Source organism: Symphalangus syndactylus, chromosome 14, assembly GCF_028878055.3.
Source record: "Symphalangus syndactylus isolate Jambi chromosome 14, NHGRI_mSymSyn1-v2.1_pri, whole genome shotgun sequence".
Lineage (NCBI taxonomy): Eukaryota > Metazoa > Chordata > Mammalia > Primates > Hylobatidae > Symphalangus > Symphalangus syndactylus.
This window is the reverse complement of record NC_072436.2, coordinates 38,604,518-38,627,962: the sequence shown is the minus strand read 5'-3', so window position 1 is coordinate 38,627,962 and position 23,445 is coordinate 38,604,518. Positions and strand designations below refer to the sequence as shown.

Below are 23,445 nucleotides of genomic sequence, written 5' to 3'. Positions count from 1 at the left end.
CCAGGAGGTGGAGGTTGCAGTGAGCCCAGATCGCACCACTGCACTCCATCCTGGGCGACAGAGTGAAACTCCGTCTAAAAAAAAAAAAAAACAAAAAACAAACAAAAATAAACAAACAAAACAAAAACAAAAACAAAAAATGAGCAGCTAGGGAACAGACATAATTTAAAAGACCAAACAATTCAACAATATTTTCATTGTGTTGGTTGTTACATGACTGTGCTTGTCAAAACTAAAAATTATACTTAAAAGGAGTGAATGTTACTGTGAAGTGTACCTCCCATGAAATGGAAAAAACAACTGCAGAAACTTGTACAAGAAGAAGTCCCTTAAACAAAAAATCATTAACATCCCCAGTGAAGACATTGAAAAAAAAAAAAAAAAAAACCATAAAACAAGAACAAGATCCTACTAAGAAAAATTTTCAGAAAACAAAAAAGAGCTGTTAGAAACTGAACACATAAGAACAAAGAAAGCTCAATAAAAGGGTCAGAAAAAGGCAAAGCTAAAAATGAAGCAAAGGGACAAAATAAGACAGTCCACAAGCACCAAAGTCACAAGAAGGGTCCCAGAAAGATGAACCAATAAAAACAGAGGGAAGAAAAATGAAATAAATAATAGGGAAAATACTCCCAAAATTGCAGAGTGTGAATACGCATGATGAGCTGTCCCAGCAAGTGCCCAGCGCACTGAACGAAAATAGATCCACACCAAGACACACATCATGGTGTTTTCGGAATGCTGGAGAAAAGCAAGATAATAAAAGGGTACGTGAGTCCTTAGAGAATTAAAAATAGATTTCATACGAAGGATCACAAATCAGAAGGGTACCTCCTACCCCCTCAACAGCAAATTAAAAACCAGAAGACAACAGAGAAATGCCTATATAATTCCTAAAAGTATTTAACATAGTGCTCTACAGAGTCAAATGATTGACTGAGGAAAAGTCGCATAAAGATATTTTCTTAGCCAGGTGTGGAGGCACACATTTGTATTCCAGCTACTCAGGAGGCTGATGTGGGAGGATGGCTAGAGGCCAAGGAGTCAAGGCTGCAGTGAATCAAGATTGCACCACTGCACTCCAGTGTCAGTGACAGTGAGAAGACACTGTCACAAAAAAAAAAAAAAAAAAAGTCCTACTCGTAGCTTGAAAAACATATATATATATATTCAGACATCCAAAATGTCATGGCCAAAATAGTGAAACCTCGTTTCTACTAAAAATACAAAAAAATCAGCTGGGCGTGGTAGAGGGCACCTGTACTCCCAGCTACTTAGGAGGCTGAGGCAGGCGAATTGCTTGAACCCGGGAGGTGGAGGTTGCAGTGAGCTGAGATTACGCCATTGCACTCTAGCCTGGGTGACAAGAGCAAGACACCGTCTTAAAAAAAAAAAAAAAAAAGCAGCAGCAGCAGCAGCAAAGGCAACCCAAAACAAGAGAAAAGAGAAAGAAATTTCCTGACTGTGAAGGGAGACCCCAAGAGTGCAGCCAAGTACAGCAGCTTACAGTTGACCATCCCGGATGACCCAAACAGCCTTCACAAAGCAGATGAAATTGATGGAGTGGGATACCCACTGTGCTGGAAAAAACAGATTTCACCACTTTGGGGAAAACAAAATATTGGGCAGGCAAGGAAAAGTAATCACACATAACACACTGTGTGGTTCTTGCACAATTACAATTCTGTAAAAACCAAGTAAAACCTAACTAAAATGTAACTGTACTGGGACAATTAGGAGAGGAGAGGGATGATGAACTGTGAGGACAAGGTAAAGAATAAGTAAATGTTCATCTTCCATTTATCCATTCAGAATTACAATTACCTAAAGTCGTCAGAAAAAGAAAATCTGAAAGAATTTTAAAAGCAGCTCAAGATGGCTGCAGGTTGAACACACAGGTAAAAGAACCTAGGCCTATGAATTAAAGATGAACTCTCACTTGCAAGACTGGAATTTGCCAAACATTTCACTAACATGCGCTGACTATAACCGTCTTGCCTATCAGATGAAGCACAAATGCAGGAGAAAATCAATCATTTCTCTCCAGATCCTGAAACACCTGCATACTGGTTAACTTTTTACCCTATATACATTGTAAACCAAAAACAAAATTCTATGCCTCCCAACTGACTGATGGACCCCTACTCTCAGCCAGGGGCATTCCAAAGAAAACCTGAAAATCAAGTTCGGGTCATGATGGGAAAGGGGAGTTGGATATGCCTCATTATACCATCTTCCCTTCGGAATTCAGGCACAACTGATGAGCATTAACATTAAAACAGATTTTTGTTCTTAATCTTTTTTCAGAAATAGGGTCTCACTATGTTGCCCAGGCTGGTCTCAAACTGAGCTCAAACAATCCTCACACCTCAGCCTCCCAAAGTATTAAGATTACACGCATGAGCCACCACTCCCAGCTAAAACAGATCTTAAGATGAACAAAACTAACTATTTGTAGCAATAAGACACCAAATTCCACCCTGATTCTAGTATAGAATCACATGACAGCAGGTACTGAAAGAAACTGTATTTTACCCTAAAATGTATTTCTTTGACATATTTTGAAATAGCCCAGTAAAGCTGTCTCTTGTAGGGAAAAAAAAATCTAAGTTCTGTAAAGAATCCCCTTCCCTTTCCAGGTCTTTTCCTTGACCCAGGGGAAAATTAATTAAGACTCTGGCACTTTTTAAGTCTGGTAAGAAACACTTACAATCTATTCTGACACCTGCTACCTAAAAGCTTCATCTACATAAATAAGAACCTTGGTCTCCATAACCCCTTATCTTCACCCAAACATTGCCTTCTATTGATCCCAGGTCTTTAGATAATATTTATTTCAACCAATTGCCAGTCAGAAAATCTTTGAATGCAGCTATGACCTGGAAGCCCCAAATCTGCCCTCGAGCTTCAAGTTGTCCCACCTTTCCAGACTGATCCAAAGTACATGTTACATGTACGGATAGATGTGTTATGTTTCCCTAAAACGTATAAAACCAAGCTATAGCTTGACCACCTTGTGGTGGTTTCTTTGACTAGCTGAGTGTTTTTCTTTTCAAAAGCTCCTTTGTCTGCATCAATCCTTTACATTCTATATAAGAGCAACAGAGATAAATATTGCTCCGAATATAAAGGGTGCTTGGACCCACCAGCCCGAATCTCAGGTATTTTTAGGTGACAAAGAATCTTGTGGAAGGTCAGAGAAGATTCCTCATGACATGCAGTGGTTCCAAAGGGCTTCACCATCAACAGAAAAACACTTCAGTGGCAATAGCTCCTCCAGGGAACTTTCATAATAGGCTGGTCACCTAGCATTCAGGGCACCTCACTGCTTCAGCAGGTGAGTTTCTCCTGAAACACATAAGAGAGCAGACCAACTCAGGGATAAGCCTGAGAAGGGAAGCTCATAAGCAATACATTTTTGACCCTGAACACATTCTTAAGCTGGTGCAGACAAGGGAGAAGGGAGGAGAGACATTTAAAACAAGACATCTGAAGTTGAAGCTATTGAAGGAGAGTTACCATCTTCCAAGATACCATCTAGGCTTGTGACTAAAAATTATAGCACCTCATCTTATAAATTTTTTGACTCATTAAACCAACATCACTAAAAATTAAATTAGCTTAACTTGGCCAAAATGGGGCTCATTCAAGACCCCAAAATTGAATTATTTACGTGCACAACTGGGAGGAGTGGCTTTAAAATTAAACACAAAGAATGGGATAGTTACTACAATGGTTTTTAAAAGCTTCTAAAAGAAGTAATGATAAAATTGCTTCCATACAGGAGGTGAACGACAAGATCTTGGAAACTTTCTTGACTGAAAAAATTGTCTCATGTTTCCACTGTCTCACCTCCTCCCCTCTGCCTGCTCCTTCAGAACCCTCTTATTCTTTGCTTTCAGAACTGCCTTGGCCAGGTGCAGTGGCTCACATCTGTAATCTCAGCACCTTGGGAGGCTGAGGTGGGTGGATCACTTGACCCCAGGAGTTCGAGACCAGCCTGCACAACATAGTGAGACATCGTCTCTACAAAAAATTTTTAAAAAGCTAGGCATGGTGGCATGTGCCTGTAGTCCCAGCTACTCAGGAGGCTGAGGCAGGAGGATCGCTTGAGCCCAGGAGGCCGAGGCTGCAGTGAGCTGTGATCATGCCACTGTACTCCAGCCTGGGTGACAGAGCAAGATCCTGTCTCAAAAAAAAAAAAAAAAAAAGAACTGCCTTGCCCAGATCAGATGTTCCCTACTCCCTCCTCTACCCACAGAAGTTTTGATAGCACCTTTCAGAGAAAATCCTGACCCAAAGGGAGAACCTTCAGTAGTTTAGACTCCCAGGACAAGACAGAACTTAGAGCCCCTACTAAGGAATTTCCAGAAAAAAAAAAAAAAAAAAAAAAAAGAGGCTATTATTAAGATTCTTGGACACTCCAAACTCAGCCCTTCAGAGAAAAAGTATTTTGTTGATGCAGCAGCCAAAGGCTGCTCTAACACTAATATCAGATGAAACTACACATGTGGCTATATATTTTTTAAATGAGCTCCATTGAAAAGGAACTCCAAGTGGCTCAAGAAAAGGGTTCAGAGAAGGAAAAGCAGATATGGCTAACAAAGGAGACACACTTTTCCCCCACTTGCAAATTATAGTATGGACTAAACAACAGACTTGTTTTGCCTTTGGAATTTATTTCAATTTCCTGTATTACAACATTTCTATCAGCTCACTCACTAGGGACCTCAGAAAATGACTGCCTAAGAAAAACAATTATTACTGGAAACAGTCACCCACAGTCGGCTCATAAGACTTATGCTAAATGTGCAGTTTGTCCTAAACATAATCCAGGACAGCCTCTTCATGGATATCAAGGGCATTTTCCTTTGCCCACCAGACCTTTTGATATCTGGCAAGTGGATTTTATCCAATTACCTCCAGCCCAGGATTATAAATAGGTACTGGTTATGATTTGCATGTTCTCTCACTGAGTTGAAACATTTCCTTGTAGAAGAGTCATAGCACACACAGGAGGAAAATATCGTTGAAGCAAATAATTCCCTCTCGGGGAATTCCTTCCAAATTACATAGTGATAGAAGAACTCATTTTACTAGAAAGACAGTCCACTCAACTTGTAAAATCTGGCCCATTTTCCAACATTTTCATTATGTATACCATCCTTAGTCTTCTGGATTGGTGGAACAAATAAATCGAATAATAAAGTTCCAGCTGGCTGGCTGGGCACGGTGGCTCACGCCTGTAATCCTAGCACTTTGGGAGGCCCAGGCAGGTGGATCACGAGGTCAAGAGATCGAGACCATCCTGGCCAACATGGTGAAACCCTGTCTCTACTAAATATACAAAAAATTAGCCAGGCGTGGTGGCGGGCACCTGTAGTCCCAGCTATTTGGGAGGCTGAGGCAGGAGAATGGCACGAACCCAGGAGGCGGTGGGGCTTGCAGTGAGCCGAGATCACGCCAATGCACTCCAGCCTGGGCGACAGAGCGGGACTCCTTCTCAAAAAAAAAAAAAAAAAATCCATTTAGCAAAATTAACAAAAGCTTTTCATACTGGGCCAAAGGCTCTTCCACTGGTTTTGCTTAACCCAAGAGCAACTTCTCTTGGATAACATCAATTACCCACTTACAAGATAATTACAAGTCAACCTATGAAACAGGATAGCAATTTATATGAACCAATTTTATTGAAAGATGCTATACTCAGTTATTGTCAAGGCTTAACTAAACTTCTTTCCCCAAAATAAATTAATATTCTTTTTACAGTGTACTCCTGGGAGAAGAAGATCTTAAATACCATAATGTCTAGCCAAGGGACCTTTTTTTTGGAAACGACATCAACTAAAAGACTCACTTGAACCTCACTGTAAAGGACTCTATCAGGTATTGTTAACTAATTGCTGTGCAGCAAAACTTGAAGGAGTTGACTCCTGGATTCACATTTCTCATTTAAAGAAAGCTCCAACAACTAAATGAACTTATAAGTCCACTGGAGACCTCCAATTAAAGATCTCTACGATTCCTGACACCTCTGAGGATGGGAAGCAGACAAGACCTGATAGATAACATTGCCCAAATTACCAGACCAGGCCTGAACTCACAATGAATTTCTTCTGCATATACCTTTTGTGTTTGTATTTTCCTGCATGATGACTGAATTTCTACTAACAACCCCTCATTTGTTTGATCCCCATTCCTCTTAAGGGAAATTGCTAATCTAACTGATGTGAAAGTAGGACAAACATTTTTTCAATATCAAGAAGATACTGGAACCCTGACATCAACTTCTTAGAATCAGTCCAATGTTCCTATAGCCCATGGCACCAGTTTTTCAGGCATAATAAACTATCAAGAGGCCCCCACTTAGGGAAAGATATCCAGGAAGTTCTTCCCAATTCCATGCCTGGTCTGGCAATTTTTAACACTTTACAAATAGATCACTATGTTACTGTGAATACAGATGATCACTTACTATACACTTACTATACAAACTCCTGGAAGACATTTAGCTGCAGCTTATGTGTCATGCCATAGTATCTCGTCCTAGGAGTCAGGGACCTTGTTTTTGTGACTGGTCTACACAATTCTAATGAAACTGGAAATCAAATAATGAGAGCTACTTGGTGGACAAGAGTACCACCAGAGGATACTTGGGAATGTTACCAGGGAGAATGTGAGAAGCCTTACAGTGTACTCAAACTAAACTGTATCTAGGGGTAACTGCTGCTCCTCTCACCTTAACTTGGAGCACGCAACATTATTGGGTTTGTAACCGGTACTCAAATTGCACTTCCATTATAAACGCTCAATGGCAACAACATGTTTGGTGGATAAAACAGCACTCGCCAACTAAAGCAAAAAGAACCTTAGGTCCAATAAAGGCAGGACTTGAGATGTTAGGACAAGCTAAAAGTGTATTTAACAACGACCAAAAAAAAAAAAAAAAAATCACAAGAAAAATCAATACTTACAGTCTAAATAGATTAAAAGAAATATTCTTTCAGAAGGAACGTATGGGTTGGGAAGCTACACAAAAAGATAATGACACTATTGTTAAGTAGGTAAATCAACTACTCAACTAACAAGGAGCCATGCCAAAACCCAGTGATGGAAAATTGCATGCGTCCAAACTCAACAAGGTTTACTGACCATGCTAATCCAAATGGAAACTGAAGTGGTCTCTAAAATGTGCCCTACCATTTTGGATGCAGAAACACAAGGTATATATTTATGCACAAACATATGAACCCTCTTCTTCCTGGAAAATTACTACCAAGAATATGTAGCTTAATTCACTGTACTCTTACAGCATTAGCACCCCACATAGATAATAACTAGACATATAACATAGTGATAGTAGGAATAGAGATTTTTTTTTAATAATACCCATATTTTCCCAGTGGGGAATTGAAAGGCCATATTAAATAATACTTGGAGTCCAATTTCAGTTCTACATCGTAAACAAATTCAGGAAGTTGGTGCTGTCCCCAAAATGTTTGGAATCCTGAAATCATATAAATATGACCCTTAATTTCTTTTTTCTTAATTTAATTTAAAATTCCAGGATACATGTGCAGGATGTGCAGGTTTGTTACCTAGGTAAATGTGTGCCATGGCGGTTTGCTGCATCTATCAATCCATCACCTAGATATTAAGCCCCGCATGCATTAGCTATTTATCCTGATGCTCTCCCTCCCCCCGCACCCCCTAGACAGGCCCCAGTATGTGTTGTTCCCCTCCCTGCATCCATGCGTTCTCACTGTTCAGCTCCAACTTATAAGTGAGAACATGCAGTGTTTACTTTTCCGTTCCTGTGTTAGTTTGCTGAGGATAATGGCTTCCAGCTCTATCCATGTCCCTGCAAAGGACATGATATTGTTCCTTTTTATGGCTGCATAGTATTCTATGGTGTATATGTACCATATTTTCTTTATCCAGTCTATCATTGGTGGCATTTGGGTTGATTCCATGTCTTCAATATTATGAATAGTGCTGCAATGAACATACATGTGCATGTATCTTTAGAACAGAACGATTTATATTCTTTCGGGTATATACTCAGTAATAGGATTGCTGAGTCAAACGATATTTCTGGCTCTAGGTCTTTGAGGAATCACCACACCATCTTCCACAATGGTTGAACTAATTTACATTCCTACCAACAATGTAAAAGCATTCCTATCTCCACAGCCACCTCAACATCTGTTGTTTCTTGACTTTTTAATAATCGCCATTCTGACCAGCGTGAGATGGTATCTCATTGTGCTTTTGATTTGCATTTCTCCAATGATTAGTGATGTTGAGCTTTTTTTCATATGTTTGCTGGCCACATAAATGTCTTCTTTTGAGAAGTGTCTGTTCACATCCTTTGCCCATTTTTTAACAGGATTGTTTTATCTTTTTTCTGAAACGGAGTCTCGCTCTGTCACCCAGGCTGGAGTGCAGGGGCGCGATCTCGGCTCACTGCAGGCTCCGCCCCTCAGGTTCATGCCATTCTCCGGCCTCAGCCTCCCGAGTAGCTGGGACTACAGGCACCCGCCACCTTGCCCAGCTAATTTTTTTGTATTTTTAGTAGAGATGGGGTTTCACCGTGTTAGCCAGGCTGGTCTCAATCTCCTGACCTCGTGATCTGCCCGCCTCGACCTCCCAAAGTGCCGGGATTATAGGCGTGAGCCACCGCACCCGGCCCTGTTTGTTTTTTTCTTATAAATTTGTTTAAGTTCCATGTAGATTCTAGGTATTAGAACTTTGTCAGATGGATAGATTGCAAAAATTTTCTCCCATTCTATAGATTGTCTGTTCATGCTGATGATAGTTTCTTTTGCTGTGCAGAAGCTCTTTAGTTTAATTAGATCCCATTTGTCAATAGTGGCTTTTGTTGCAATTGTTTTTGATGTTTTTGTCATGAAATCTTTGCCCGTGCCTATGTCCTGAATGGTATTTTCTTCTAGGGTTTTTATAGTGTTTTTCATTTTCTAGGGTTTTACATTTAAGTTCTTTAATCCATCTAGAGTTAATTTTCATATAAGGTGTAAGGAAAAGGTCCAGTTTCAATTTCTGCATATGGTTAGCCAGTTCTCCCGGCACCATTTATTAAATAGGGAATCCTTTCCCCATTGCTTTTATCAGGTTTATCAAAGATCAGATGGTTGTAGACGTGCAGTCTTATTTCTGAGATCTCTACTGTGTTCCATTGGTCTGTGTGTCTGTTGTTGTACCAGTACCATGCTGTTTTGGTTATTGTTTTGGTTACTATAGTTTGAAGTCCAGTTGTGTGATGCCTCCAGCTTTGTTCTTTTTGCTTAGGACTGTCTTGGCTATACAGGCTCTTTCTTGGTTCCATCTGAATTTTAGAGTAGTTTTTTCTAATTATGTGAAGAATGTCAATGGTGGTTTAATGGGAACAGCATTGAATTTATAAGTTACTTTGGGCAGTATGGCCATTTTCATGATATTGATTCTTCCTATCCATGGGCATGGAATGTTTTCCCATTTGTGTCCTCTCATTTCCTTGAGCAGTGGTTTGTAGTCCTCCTTGAAGAGATCCTTCACTTTCCTTGCTAGCTGTATTCCTAGGTATTTTATTATCTTTGTAGCAATTGTGAATGAGAGTTCATTCATGATTTGGCTCTCTGCTTGTCTATTGTTGGTGTATAGGAATGCTTGTGATTTTTGCACATTGATTTTGTATCCTGAGACTTTGCTAAAGTTGCTTATCAGCTTAAGGAGATTTGGGCTGAGATGATGGGGTTTTCTAGATACAGAATCATGTCATCTGCAAACAGAGACAGTTTGACTTCCTCTCTTCCTATGTGAATACCCTTTCTTTCTCTTGCCTGATGGCCCCGGCCAGAACTTCCAATACTATGTTGAACGGGAGTGGTGAGAGAGATGACCCTTAATTTCTATACCCTGCTCAATATAATATATGGTATACAGGTGATATGGTTTAGCTCTGTGTCCCCACCCAAATCTCATCTTGAATTGCACTCCCATAATTTCCATGTGTTGTGGGAGGAACCTGGTGGGAGACAATTGAATCATAAGGGCAGTTTCCTCCATACTCTTCTCGTGGTAGTGAATAAGTCTCATGAGATCTGATGGTTTTATCAGGGGTTTCTGCTTTTGCATCTTCTTCATTCTCTGCTTGCTGCCATCCATGTAAGATGGGACTTGCTCCTTCCTGCCTTCTGCCATGACTGTGGGCTTCCCCAGCCACGTGGATCTGCAAGTCCAGTTAAACCTCTTTCGTTTATAAATTGCCCAGTCTCAGGTATGTCTTTATCAGCTGTGTGAAAACAGACTAATACAGTACATTGGTACCAGCAGAGTGGGACGCTGCTGAGAAGATATCCAAAAATATGGAAGTGACTTTGGAACTGGGTAACAGGCAGAGGTTGGAACAGTTCGGAGGGTTCAGAAGACAGAAAAACGTGGCAAAGTCTGGAGACTTGTTGAATGGCCTTGCCCAAAATGCTGATTGCCATATGGACAATAAGGTCCAGACGGAGATGAAAAACTTGTTGGGAACTGGAGCAAAGGTGACTCGTTGTTTTAGCAAAGAGACTGACAGCATTTTGCCCCTGCCCTAGAGATTTGTGGAACTTTGACCTTGAGAAAGATGATTTAAGGTATCTGGCAGAAGAAATTTCTAAGCAGCAAAGCATTCGAGAGGTGACTTGGGTGGTGTTAAAAGCATTCAGTTTTAAAAGGGAAACAGAGTATAAAAGTTTGAAAAATTTGCAGCCTGAATGCGATAGGAAAGAAAGTCCCCTTTTCTGAGGAGAAATTCAAGCCGGCTGCAGACATCTGAATAGGTAAGGAGGAGCCAAATGTTAATCCCCAAGACAGTGGGGAAAATGTCACCTGGGCATGTCAGAGGTCTTCACAGAAGCCCCTCCCGTCACAGGCCCAGAGGCCTAAGAGAAAAAAGTGGTTTTGTGGGCCAGGCCCAGGGTCCCGGAGCTGTGTGTAGCCTAGAGACTTGATGCCCTGCGTCCTAGCCGCTCCACCCCTGGCTGAAAGGGGCCAATGTAGAGCTCGGGCCATAGCTTCAGATGGTGCAAGCCCCAAGCCTTGGCAGCTTCCATGTGGTGTTGACCCTGCAGGAGCACAGAAGTCAAGAACTGAGGTTTGGGAACCTCTGCCTAGGTTTCAGGAGATGTATGGAAACACCTGGATGCCCAGGCAGAAGTTTGCTGCAGGGGTGGGGCTCTCATGGAGAACTTCTGCTAGGACAGTGTGGATGGAAAATGTGGGGTTAGAGCCCCTATACAGAGTCTCTACTGGGGTACCACCTAGTGGAGCTGTGAGAAAAGGGCTACCGTCCTCCAGACCCCAGAATAGTAGATCCACTGACAGCTTGCACCATGCACCTGGAAATGCTGCAGACACTCAATGCCAGCCAGGAGGGAGGCTGTGCCCTGCAAAGCCACAGGAAGGGAGCTGCCCAAGACCATGGGCACCCACCTCTAGCATCAGCATGACCTGGATGTGAGACATGGAGACAAGGGAGATCATTTTGGAGCTTTAAGATCTGACTGCCCATCCTGGATTTCAGACTTGCATGGGACCTGCAGCCCCTGCGTTTTGGCCAGTTTTTCCCATTTGGAATGGGTGTATTCACTCAATACCTGTACCCCCAATGTATCTGGGAAATAACTAGCTTGCTTTTGATTTTATAGGCTTATAAGCAGAAGGGACTTGCCTTGTCTCAGATGAGACTTCAGACTGTGGACTTTTGAGTTAATGCTGAAATGAGCTAAGACTTTGGGGACTACTGGGAAGGCATGATTGGTTTCGAAATGTGAGGACATGAGATTTGGCAGGAGCCAGGGGTGGAATGATATGGTTTGGCTCTGTGTCCCCACCCAAAGCTCATCTTGAATTGTACTCCCATAATTCCCATGTGTTGTGGGAGCGATCTGGTTGGAGATAATTAAATCATGAGCGTGGTTTCCTCCATACTGTTCTCATAGTAATGAGTAAGTCTCATGAGATCTGATGGTTTTATCAGGGGTTTCCGCTTTTGTGTCTTCCTCATTCTCTCTTTGTCTGCTGCCATCCACGTAAAACGAGACTTGTTCCTCCTTGCCTTCTGCCATGATTGTGAGGCTTCCCCAGCCACATGGAACTGTAAGTCCAATTAAACCTCATTCTTTTGTAAATTGCCCAGTCTCAGGTATGTCTTTATCAGCAGCATGAAAATGGACTAATACAATAGGAAAAGGATGCTTTCATTAGAAAGGGAGGATAAATGAGACTGTAGCTGTTTTAGATCTTATTTGCAACCAGACAACATTTGATTTAAATTATACTACCATTTGGTACAATACTGGGTTAACAGGAAAGTTACTTTTATGATGAAATAATACTTATAACGAAAATTAGAAAATTGGAACTCAACCCTCCTCAAATTGTACTCCCAGCAGAAGACGGACAAGCAATTAGACATTATAAATCATCAGCTAATTACAGTTCTAAATGCAAAGATATCATAAAGTACAAATACAAAGGGAGGAAATTTAATTAGTCACAGACTATCAAAATCTATGTTCAAGATTCTTTTCTATGATAATTGTTTCTTTACTTCATTGTCTTTACCTCAGTGGACCTCTAAGTTGCTCATAATATTGTTGATTATCTTTCTAATATTTGTATGTTACAAATATTATAAATACTGCAAAAATGTTACCAAAAGAATAAAACTCCAGCTAAAATTATGTTAGCTCATCAATTTGAACTATGGCCACAGAACGTATGTACGGGTGGTCTTCTATTGTCTGTTTTATCCAACATACTCTTTCCTCTAATTCTGATCTACTGAATTACAACAGAAAGGGACACGCTCCCGGTTTGCTCTAAGTCTGTGTCCCTGGCCTATAGTCCTCAAACTTGGCTCAGAATAAAATTAACTTTGACTTAAATCTATAGCGGCTGTTATTTTAACCTTTTGGGTCGACCTAGTTGAGAAAAATTTAAAAACAGCAAGAAAAGCATGTAGTTTCAAAATACTGGAGCAAATATCCAATCACCTAAAAGAGCTAAAAGTATGTCCATGTAAAGAGCAAGAAATACTGGAGGTCAGGGGTGGGAGGTGAGAAGAGTGTGCTTTCTAGGTAGTGGTCATCTCGGGGAAAGTGAGGGTACTGTGCTTTTTTTTTCTTTTAAATAAAAAGACTTGAATTATTTGTTTCTTCAATCCACGTGCATATATAACTTTAAAAATAAACACCAATGTAATTTATTAACTAAGAAATAAAAATACCTGATGATCAAGTCAGTTGGAAAAATTAGATACTTAGCTTTTCAAAAGACTAAGAAAATCCACCACAAGCCACTGAGGCTTTAAAAATGTCTCCTCAAGACAGCAGGATTAAAAAAAAATAAAAAATAAAAATAAAAAAGCAATATACAACACTTAAGATACTGCCTTCAGTCCCCTGGGTGGCCATCCACCTTGTTTAAGATCTCCGAGAGATTTAACATGAAGGAAGCTCCAATAGTATGCACTATCCAACTCCCTAACCTGTCTACCTGGAATCTCTGCCTTACTCCCTACCGTTAAGCTGAGGCCAGTCTAGTTTAGAGGGAACCTTAACCTCTTTCCCTTCACCAGAGCTGGCTGCGGGCTGCCAGCATTCTGTGCCTCCAGGATTGGGAGGGTTTCCTAAGAAACCCAGCTATCCAAGCCTAAGTCCATAAAGTCCCAGGAGCATCAGTCACTCATAAATCTCATCTCCTACCCCAGTGCATAGTATCACCTTGACTAATCCAATGAGAGACTATACACATACTCCTCCCTGCAATGGCCAGATGAGGGATAAGAGTTGGCTCCATCTGAGCAACTGTCTTCCCTTCCACTTCCCAAAACCTCTCTTTCCTTATCTCTCCCTATATTTAACTGGCTCCACTGCTTTCCTCCATCAGCTCCTACTATTTTATGATGTACTTACATTACTAACACATTGCTTAATTCCTTTTAGCCTGATTTTTTTTTTCTTGAGACAGAGTCCCACTCTGTTGCCCAGGCTGGAGTGCACTGGCACAATCACACCTCAATGCAGCCTGGACCTCCTGGGCTCAAGGGAGATCCTCCCGCCTCAGCCTCCCACATAGTTGGAACTACAGGTACAAGCCACTACACCCAGCTAATTTTTGTATTTTTTGTAGAGGCAGGCTTTCACCATACTGTCCAGGCTGGTCTTGAATTCCTGAGCTCCAGTGATCTGCCTACCTTGGCCTCCCAAAGTACTTGGGATTACAGGCACGAGCCACCACACCTGGCCTAGCCTGATTTTTTTCACCTATAAATAGAAATAATGTTCCTTGAGGAGAGAGACTACCTGGCCATCTCTGCATACTCCGTAGTGCCTAAACTCAACATGCACTGAAATATTCACCGAGTGATTAAACAAATGCACCTAAAACTACAATTCCAAGAAGGAATACTTGGTCAATACAACTCTCCTATTCCTGGACTCTCTGACCTAGAACAACCTTGAGGTACAAGACAATGCCATGGGTCCACAACCCCAGGGAACCAGAAGATACAGCAGAAGCTGTCACGATGCAGATGGAAAGCAGCACATACCTGGAAGGAAGTGGGAATACAGACGAGGTTCAGATTCTCTTGCTTCACCCTTTCAGCTGTGGAAACAAAAGCCATATTGGCAGTTTTTCACTCTCCCTACTTTATTTTTCTTGTCATATGTGTTTGCTCAAATCCAACAGACAAGGGAAGGTCTATTTCCCAAAGACAGCTGCCTTTCATCCTGTGTCCCCCTCCTTGGTGGGAAAGCTGGTGACTGTACTTCACACATCAGAAGACAGGGACACAAGAAAACATGGAGAGGTAAGTACTAACCACAGAAAGCAGTGTCAGTGTTTGCCATTGTTATGTGCCTGACAACATTCTAAGAACTTTGTATATATGAACTCTTAATCCTAAAAACCCAAAAGGTAAGTTAAATTATTTTCCCCATTTTGTAGATAAGGCAACTGAGGTTCAGAGAGGTAACATAACTTGGTAGTTATACAGCTAATAAGGAGCACAGCTAGGACATGATCCCAGGCTGTGTAGCCACACAGTCTTAACTCCCCTATATTGCCTCTTCTAGGAAAAAGCCAGAACTTTACTTTTGCATTTTAGTAAAAAATATACTTATTTGTAGGCCCCAGAGAGTGGCTAAAGGAGATTTATTTTTTCAATTTGGATTTGTACCTTTCAGGAAAGTTTGATTTAAAAAAAGAAAAAAAAAAGACTTCAGGAAAAAACTCATATTAAAATTTCATGTCTTTTTAATCACTGAGTGCATCTTGGGAGATTTGGGTGCCACTATTATAAAATCCATAGTCACTCCTGTGCCCTGAAAGTACTCTCCAGATACTTGGTTAAGATTGAAAGGTATATAACACAAAAGCTGCTATTTGGCCAATGAGAAGGCTTCCAGAAGCCATCACACCAGCACTAAAACCACTCCTTGATAACAAAGTGTTCCTGGACTTTACCTCCTGGGCTCTGCCCCTTGGCACCTAGAAGAATTCAGCATTCAGGCAGGCCTCTCCTCTGGGCTTTATTCTTACAAACAAAGAGCAGGGCAGTAAAACCTGTTGAGCAGGCATAGGGGCTGATAATTCCTGAGTCTTTCCTAAGCATAGAGACACCCTAACCAGTGTGAAATAAGCACCTACAGGAACCAGCCATCAATGGCAGGAGTCCCACGTCCACTCCAGGGTCATGGACAGGGCAAACCCACTGTGGCCTCAATTATCTGCCTGAGGAAGTCTGAGATCATGCAAAGAACTCAATGGTAGGATGCCATCGACATGATTAAAATTATATTGGGACCTCAAGATAAGTCCGCTCCTCCCTTCCAGCTGAGCAGAGTAAACAAAGGCAAGGGCGTCCTTCAAAGTTGGATGAAGAGGCCCAAGATTCCCTCTCTCTACAAAAGAGCAGAAACACTCAACTGACCTCAGGTAGTCCCTCCTTCCAGCTCTGTACTGCTGAAGACAAAAGGGCAATGCCAAACCTGTGCGCCACTTCCTCCCTCTCCTCTATCTCCCTACCCCATCATCACACACAAAGCATCCAGTAGACAGTGAGAGAGCATACCTATTCGCTGCACAGCATGGACAATTGTAGAACCACTTCCAATTCCCAGCACTTGGTTATTCTGCCAAAAAGGGGGAAGAAGAAACAAAACATTAATACCATATTTTACTCCTGTCAGCCCACTTCCTAAAGCTATAAAATTATTATGAACAGCAATTCACCAACACAGGTGCAAGACAGGTACTGTGCCTATTTTATAGGAACATAAACACTGAACCTCAATGCTGTACTTTAGCCAGTGCATGGTGGACAAATGTTCAACAAGGCCCTCCTCTCTTCATTTCTGACACTGTCAACACCACCACTTCCTCCCTACATTCTACCAAATTGGTGCAATTACTTGCAACTGAATAGCAACTTGCGTCACCCTCACAGAAATGGCCTGCATATAAACACTTAAAGATTCCTGACATTTCAAGCCAGCAACAGTGTGTAAAATAAAAAAAAAGAAAGAAAGAAAGAAGAAGAAGAAGAAAGAAAAGAAAAAGATTTCTGGCCAACCTCAGGGAGGTAATTAGAAAAACACCTAAGAAAAACAATAGAGCCTGGAGCCTGGGTAAGGGAGGGAAGCTAAGGCTTCTGGCTTCAGTGTCTTCCACAGGCACCTTCAAGTTGGTAGCACCACAAGACACATCAGGCCCACCATCTAGAGCTCTCCCAAAGTCAGCAGATAAAGAGAGGGCCTGAAGTAACCTCAAAATAATAAAGCATGTCAGCATCTGCCTAGGTGACGCCAAGGGGTGCTCATTTTGCATGAGCCTGCCTCAGAGAAAATGGGAAGAGGGCAAAGGCTCAGTTAAGAACATGAAAAATAGTCTTCATCTGCAATAGGAAGGATCGTAATAAATGCAGAGCACTTCCTGAGTACAAAGTACAAGCAGACATCGCAATACTGAGCCTACCACCTTAAGAAACAAAGAAGGTACCTACAAGCAGACCAAAGACAGAGTAAAAGCTCAGCTGAGTCTACTAGACCACAAAGAGCAAAATGAGGTCAGGGTACTAACAGTCAGGAACTAATACGGAGCTCAGTGCCTAAGCAACTTCCTGACATCTATCTCCTGCCGTTGCAAGGCAAAGCCAAGTGAACACCAAAGCGGCAGCTACCATTTATTAAGCACCTACCAAGAAGACTTATAAATGTTAATATAAAGCCAAATCTCACAACAATCACTTATCACCTAGAGACTCACTATTCCCACTTTATAGATGAGTTCAATATTGTAAGGAAAAACTTAAGACTTTGAAATGAGCAAGAGACTACTGGATATCCTTCCAATGGGATGCTGGAACCTGCTTGTATTGTCTGACTCTAAGAAGGTATGTGCCTTTGTCTCTAAGATATATGACGACTGTATAGAGATACACTTTAACTTGCAGAAAACTGTTAACAAAGCAAGTAATTTTTGTTCATAGAAATGCAAATTAATAGTGTTCTGTGAGATACAATTATTAACAGATCTTCTAAATTCATTTTAAGATTTTTTTACTACATGCGAGCTTATAGTTGACTTCTCCTGTTACGCTTTGAACATCTCCATCAAAACTCATGTTGAAACTTAACTGCCATTATAACAATATTAAGAAGTGGGACCTTTAAGAGGTGATTAGGTCAGAGGGCTCCACCCTCATGGGTGGGATTGGTGCCCACCCACAGCACTTCAACATCTGTCTCTCTCACCAGATGCCAGCACCTTGATACTGGACTTCGTAGCCTCCAGAAGTGTAAGCCAAAACATTTCTGTTCATTATAAATTACTCATTCTCAGGTATTCTATTATAGCAGCACAAAGTGGACTAAGACACCTATGAACAGGTTCTAATAACTTTTCCAGTTCCCTCATTAATTTAGTGAGTTAAATAAAATCTTTGACATATATTCATTTTATATGTGTGATTTTACCTGTTTTAAATATATATACATTATATATTGTATATATATTTAAAACAGGTAAAATCACAATATATATTATATATTGTATATATATTTAAAACATATATAAACAATATCAATGCCCCTGACACACAAACTCATCCTCAAACTCCTGGGCTCATACAATCCTACTGCCTCAGCTTCCCACATAGCTAGTACTACAGGAACATGCCACCATGCCCAGCTAATTTTTTAATTCTTTTAAAAGACACAGTCTCACTCTGTCAACCAGGCTAGTCTCGAACTCCTGGCCTCAAGGGATCCTCTCACCTCTGCCTCCCAAAGTGCTGGGATGAGCCATTGCAATCGAATAAGCAACTTCAGGAAGTTCAATTTGCTGAAACATCAATCTATTTCAAATTTCTTAAAATTTCCAACAACTGATTAACAATTAATTTATTTGACCAAGGAAAGCCCATAGTAAAACCTTCTTTTTAGGAAGAAGACAAGTCCTGAAGGGCCCTCAGGACAAACAGGGCCACAACTAAAATCCTTCATTCCCCACAGGACAAAGGCCATAGGAATACTTAAATTCAGCCCCTAGGCCTTACATTAGATATGGTCCTTCTCAAAGTTTGACTACATCTGTAACTAGAATAGAAAGAATGACCAACAAGTAGAGTTACCAAAAAAAAAAAATCAAATACTAATGTCCCCACAACCACATACATGTATACTAAAAATGCTTCTATAGCCTCTCCTACCTACAGAAGACTTTATCCGACAACTTTTGCGTTACTGACCTGGTGGAAACTGCTTTTACTAGCTCACAGTTCCAAAGGCACTGAATACATCAGGCGCTTGGGCTGTCAGAACAGGGCTTGCACTAGGTCAGGATTCCACCTGTGCCAATGCTCTCAAGAAGGCAATGTGTCTAATAAAGTTGTTTAGCTACCTGGACAATCCCCAAAGGCAAGGACTTCAAGACAAGTAAATGATATATCACAGCACAGAAACATTCAAAATGGCTAAATATCTCACATACAAAAATCTTCAGGGAATGAGAAAATGTCTTATCAAGGCCTATGTCTGAGTGTGGAAAAACTCAAACTTTTTCCTCTGCTCTCACACCACAACAATCATCAACACAGAAGACTTTTGTGACCAAATGTATGGGGATTTCTCCCCATATCCCAAGCAAGCAATCTACTCTGCAGCAGACACCAGCTGGGTATCCTCCAATTCAATTTCAACACTCTCTACCTGGAGATACCATAAGGTTCCACCCGTTGAGGGCTCAGCTCCCAAGACTGCCTCCTCCTTCCTACCAAATGCAAGTCCAGGCCTCCAGAACTTCTGACTTGACAGCTTCAAGTTGGAGTTTCCACAACACTCTCTTTGGGTTTGATTAACTTGCTAGAGTGGCTCACAGAACTCAGGGAAACATGTTTACCAGTTTATTATAAAGGCTATGATGAAGAGATGCATAGGTAAAGGCATGCAAGAAGGAGCACAGAGCTTCCATGTTCTCTCTAGGCACACCATCCTCCAGGGACCTTTACATGTTCTGCTCTCCAGAAGCTTCCAAACCCTGTCCTCTTGAGCCTTTTTTTCTTTTCTTTTTTTTTTTTGAGACTTTATCGAATAGGTATGATTGGCTCTTGGAAAAGACCAGGAATTGCAAGGGCCTAGAAATGTGACTGGACAAAAAGCGCATGATACAATACCAGCAGACTGACTGGGGAAACCCTGCAAGGGCTGCCTGTTCAGATTCTTCTTCACCTGCAGCATTCCTTCCTCCAGGGTATGGAACAGGAACCCTTCTGAAACGGGGATCTTATGACATACAATCAGACAACATAGGTCACAGAATTTCTTTACAGCCAGCTCCAAGACAGAAAAGCATTGGGGAGAGAAAGGAGCAAGTGGAAGGAGGGCAGGAGAAGGTAAGAGAGGGAGATTCTGTTTTCTGAGGCCTGCTTTGGGCCCTAAAGCACCCCAAATATAACAAAAGACTGTAGCAAGGGCTATGAGTGTTATGAACCAAGAGCCATGGATAAAAACATTGTGTGTGTGTGTTTAAAATATCACACTAGATAGACTTAACTTGACCTTCACACATGACCTGAAGCTAGGAACTCTAGCTTTACAGTAATTCAATCACCAAACTCCTGGTTACCAAGCTTAGCCATACATTCATGTCACTCACAGTCCCCAGCAGGCAGATGGCACAGAGGTGAATTCGGATGAATCAGACAAGCTCTGTATAAGGCTCCTTCTTTGCCTTTTGGAAGAGACCAGGAATTGCAAGGCGCTGCCAGGCCTAAAGCTCTTCACCTATGTGATCCCTGCTGCCTTGGAATCAAATGACTGGCCCAGGAATCAGTGCCCTTGCCAAAGCCAACCAGAGGTGAATAAAGGCTGCCTATGAGGTGGCCCAACAGCAGAAGACTGCCAAGCAGGCCCTGCTAGAGGAGTGGCCCCATTCTAATGGGCAATATTAAACCACATGTATGTGCAACATCAGAACTTCACTCAGCTTGTCGAATGGAGTAACTTTGGAAATACTACTTCTGCTAACCAACTAGAACCACTGCCCATCAGCTTCCTCAACCAAGCCAGTCAAAAAACAAAGCCCAGGCTCCAAAGAGAACAAAGGGATGAGGCTACAGACGTTCAGAAGAGCCTAGTTCTGCATGGCGACCCATCCCGGGTGGCTACACCCACAGAAACAGACAGAGCTGAGCCGAGGGTGGCTATACAAAGGCTTCACCTGAGAACGCTCCATGTTTTCCATCCACTCAGACATGGAAGTGGTCACCATATTGGAACTCCAATGGACTAGGGAACAGGAAGCCCTACTCCCCAGAGATTCTATACAAAGAACCTCCAGTAACCCCAACACTTTCATATTTGTGTCCACACTGCACACAATTGGACAAACATGTACTGGGCAGGCCCCACTGTGACCAATGCTAAATGAAGGTTAACTACCCTCCAGGAGCTTACCCTTTAAGGGGCTGGAAGAAACGAACACACAGATGACCAAAACATGAGAGACAACATAAAGCACATAAGAGGCATGAAGTGCTACAGAATCACGGAAAAGAAATCTTCCTCTCCTTAGGATGCTAAGGAAAAACTGAAAGGAGGAAATGGCCTTTAAGCCAAACCCTGAAGGGCATATATCATTTTAACAGATGTCCCCAAAAGGTCACTGTAGATCCCCCCAAAATCACCTAACTTCATGAAATGATGTGGTCAGAATCCAGTGTTTTGGGGCTCTAGCCTAAGGTCAGGGCTTGCATATTTTTATTTAATCAAATACATAACTATAACACAAAGGTCAGGGAGATGCGCCACCAAATATTAATGTAAACTCATTAACAGGACAACTTAGATATGGGGCTTTTCTAATTGTATTCTCATGTGGATTACATTTATCTATTAGCTATTCACTTTATGCAGATATTTTGAAATTTCAGCTTATTGTCTCAATTTTACAACTGAGGCACTGAATCCCAAAGGTAGGGTCAAATTAACACATTTTACATTATCTCTGTTAATCCCCATAGAAAATCCTTTTGCCAATCAGACTTACAACAGGCTACACCAGAACGGGGTAGCAGTGCAAAGGGTAGAAGGGCACACTGGAATATCCCTTCTACAGAACTGGCCGAGCCACAGGTTACCACATTGTCCACTCCCACTCAAACAGGCTGTGGTGAAGCTCATCCAACATTATCTAAGCAAAATAATTTTGTAGAGTAAAGCATTAACAAATGTAAACGAACTATTATCGGAGAAAAAAAGGGACTCTAATACCACTTTCTAATAAGTAGAAATGAGAGATAAAAAGCCAATAAGACCAAGGAAACTACACCACAGGGCAGACATACTCCACTTGGCTTCCTTATTATAATTAAGATACTTGATTGGTGACAGCAAAACCACTTGGATTAAAAAAACTCCACTAACAGCACCACACCTGCCACTTAACAAACAAGTAGGGACCACCACCTAACAGTTAAGCATCTCTGCAGCCCCGCCTTAAAAAATAAACTAGCATCCTCCAGACTTAATCCACCCCGCCCTATGGAAAGAAGGAAGTTTGAAGTCCCGGGACTTCCCTTCCCTCCAAGAATACCCTCAGGGGCCGGCGCGCACCAAGCCCAGAACCTCCTTCGACTGAAATTTCAAAGCACTAGCAAACCAACTCTCCGCCGGCTTCTGGGTCAGTAAAGAGAAATGAAAACCTCTCCGCAGCCCCAAAGCCCACCATTTTCCACTTATTGATAAGGAGGCCACAAGGCAAGTGCCTCTAGCCCCCATTCCAAACATCAGACAGCACCAGGCTCCACTTTGCAAACTGTTCCAGCTGGACAAGGAGCCTTTAGAAAGCTCAAGCATTAGAAGATTCGCCCCCAACCGATTCCACATCTAAAGGGTCTTTAAGGAGCAGGGAAGAAGGGTCTAAACTCGGGTAAAGTGCACACCCTCTACCCTCTCACTCAGCCCCCGCCCTGCCAGGAGCTAGGCGCGCCCCGGCAGCACCCAGAACGCGCAACAGGAGCCCATCACGCCAAGGACATGCGCCCCGCGCCCCGCGCCCCACGTCCCGAGGTGCTCACCCTTACGTGGTTCTCCACAGCCGCGCGGCCCGCCAGCTTCTTGGCCTCCTCGGCCTTGGACATCGTGGAGGGGGCCGGGCAGCTGCTGTTGGAGTCCCCGCAGCTAGTGCTTGCGTTGCCAGCACCGCCACGGGTCCCGGACTGTGCACGCCCCGGCAGCCGCACGTGGGAACCCGGGAGGTCCCAGCTGTTCCCTCCTCCGCCAGAGGCCGCGCCCCCGGCCCTCCCGGGCAGCGGGGCCAAGACCCGCCCGTAGAGGGTGCTGAAGGGCCCGGGGCGCTGCATCCCGACGCCTCGCTCCGGCCTCCGCTGAAGTCCCGCCCCCGGCGCCCCCGGAAATCTGGTCGCTTACGCACACAGTCTGCGTGTCCTGCTGCGCGGGCCTTGCTGGGAAATGTAGTTCTTTGGCTTCCAGGACCCCTATCTGCGCCTCAGTCTGGACTACCAACCCCATAATGCTCTCCTCGACGGGATGCGCTCCGGCACTTCGCACTGTGAAGTACCATTAGTCGCGGGAGTATCAGTGTGGTGACTCCTTAGCCGGGGGAAGTGTATTTAGGCCACCGTTAGGTGAAGTCCAGGGATATTTCTGTTCGCCCATGCATCCGAGAAAGGAGTGTTAGACCTGCCCCTGTTGTTTCTCCCAGCAGTGAGAACGTGGCCATGGACGAGAATTCCAAGTAGTGGCACTTCTGTAGACGACGCGGCCCTTTTGGGGTTACTACTGCCCAGGAAACTCACATGCGACACGGGCGCCAGCTGAAGTCCATCTAGACCCCCGCAGACCCAAGGTCACAAGTTGAGAATCCCCTGCCATGGAC

General features: G+C 42.7%; 1 protein-coding gene across 2 annotated transcripts in view; it reads right to left on the bottom strand.

Moving 5' to 3' along the window:
• RPIA (ribose 5-phosphate isomerase A) overlaps nucleotides 1-22,961 on the bottom strand; it is a 63,390-nt gene extending 40,429 nt beyond the window's left edge. Inside the window, exons 1-3 of one of the 2 annotated variants that reach the window (XM_055241049.2) lie at nucleotides 22,625-22,961; nucleotides 16,121-16,181; nucleotides 14,597-14,652 (exon numbers count right to left, since the gene is read on the bottom strand). In XM_055241049.2, the coding sequence (XP_055097024.1) occupies nucleotides 14,597-14,652; nucleotides 16,121-16,181; nucleotides 22,625-22,909 (402 nt within the window). In that variant the 5' untranslated portion in view covers nucleotides 22,910-22,961. The remainder of the gene's footprint in view (nucleotides 1-14,596; nucleotides 14,653-16,120; nucleotides 16,182-22,624) is intronic. The other variant, XM_063616613.1, reaches the window with a different exon arrangement.
• Nucleotides 22,962-23,445: the final 484 nt, after the last annotated feature.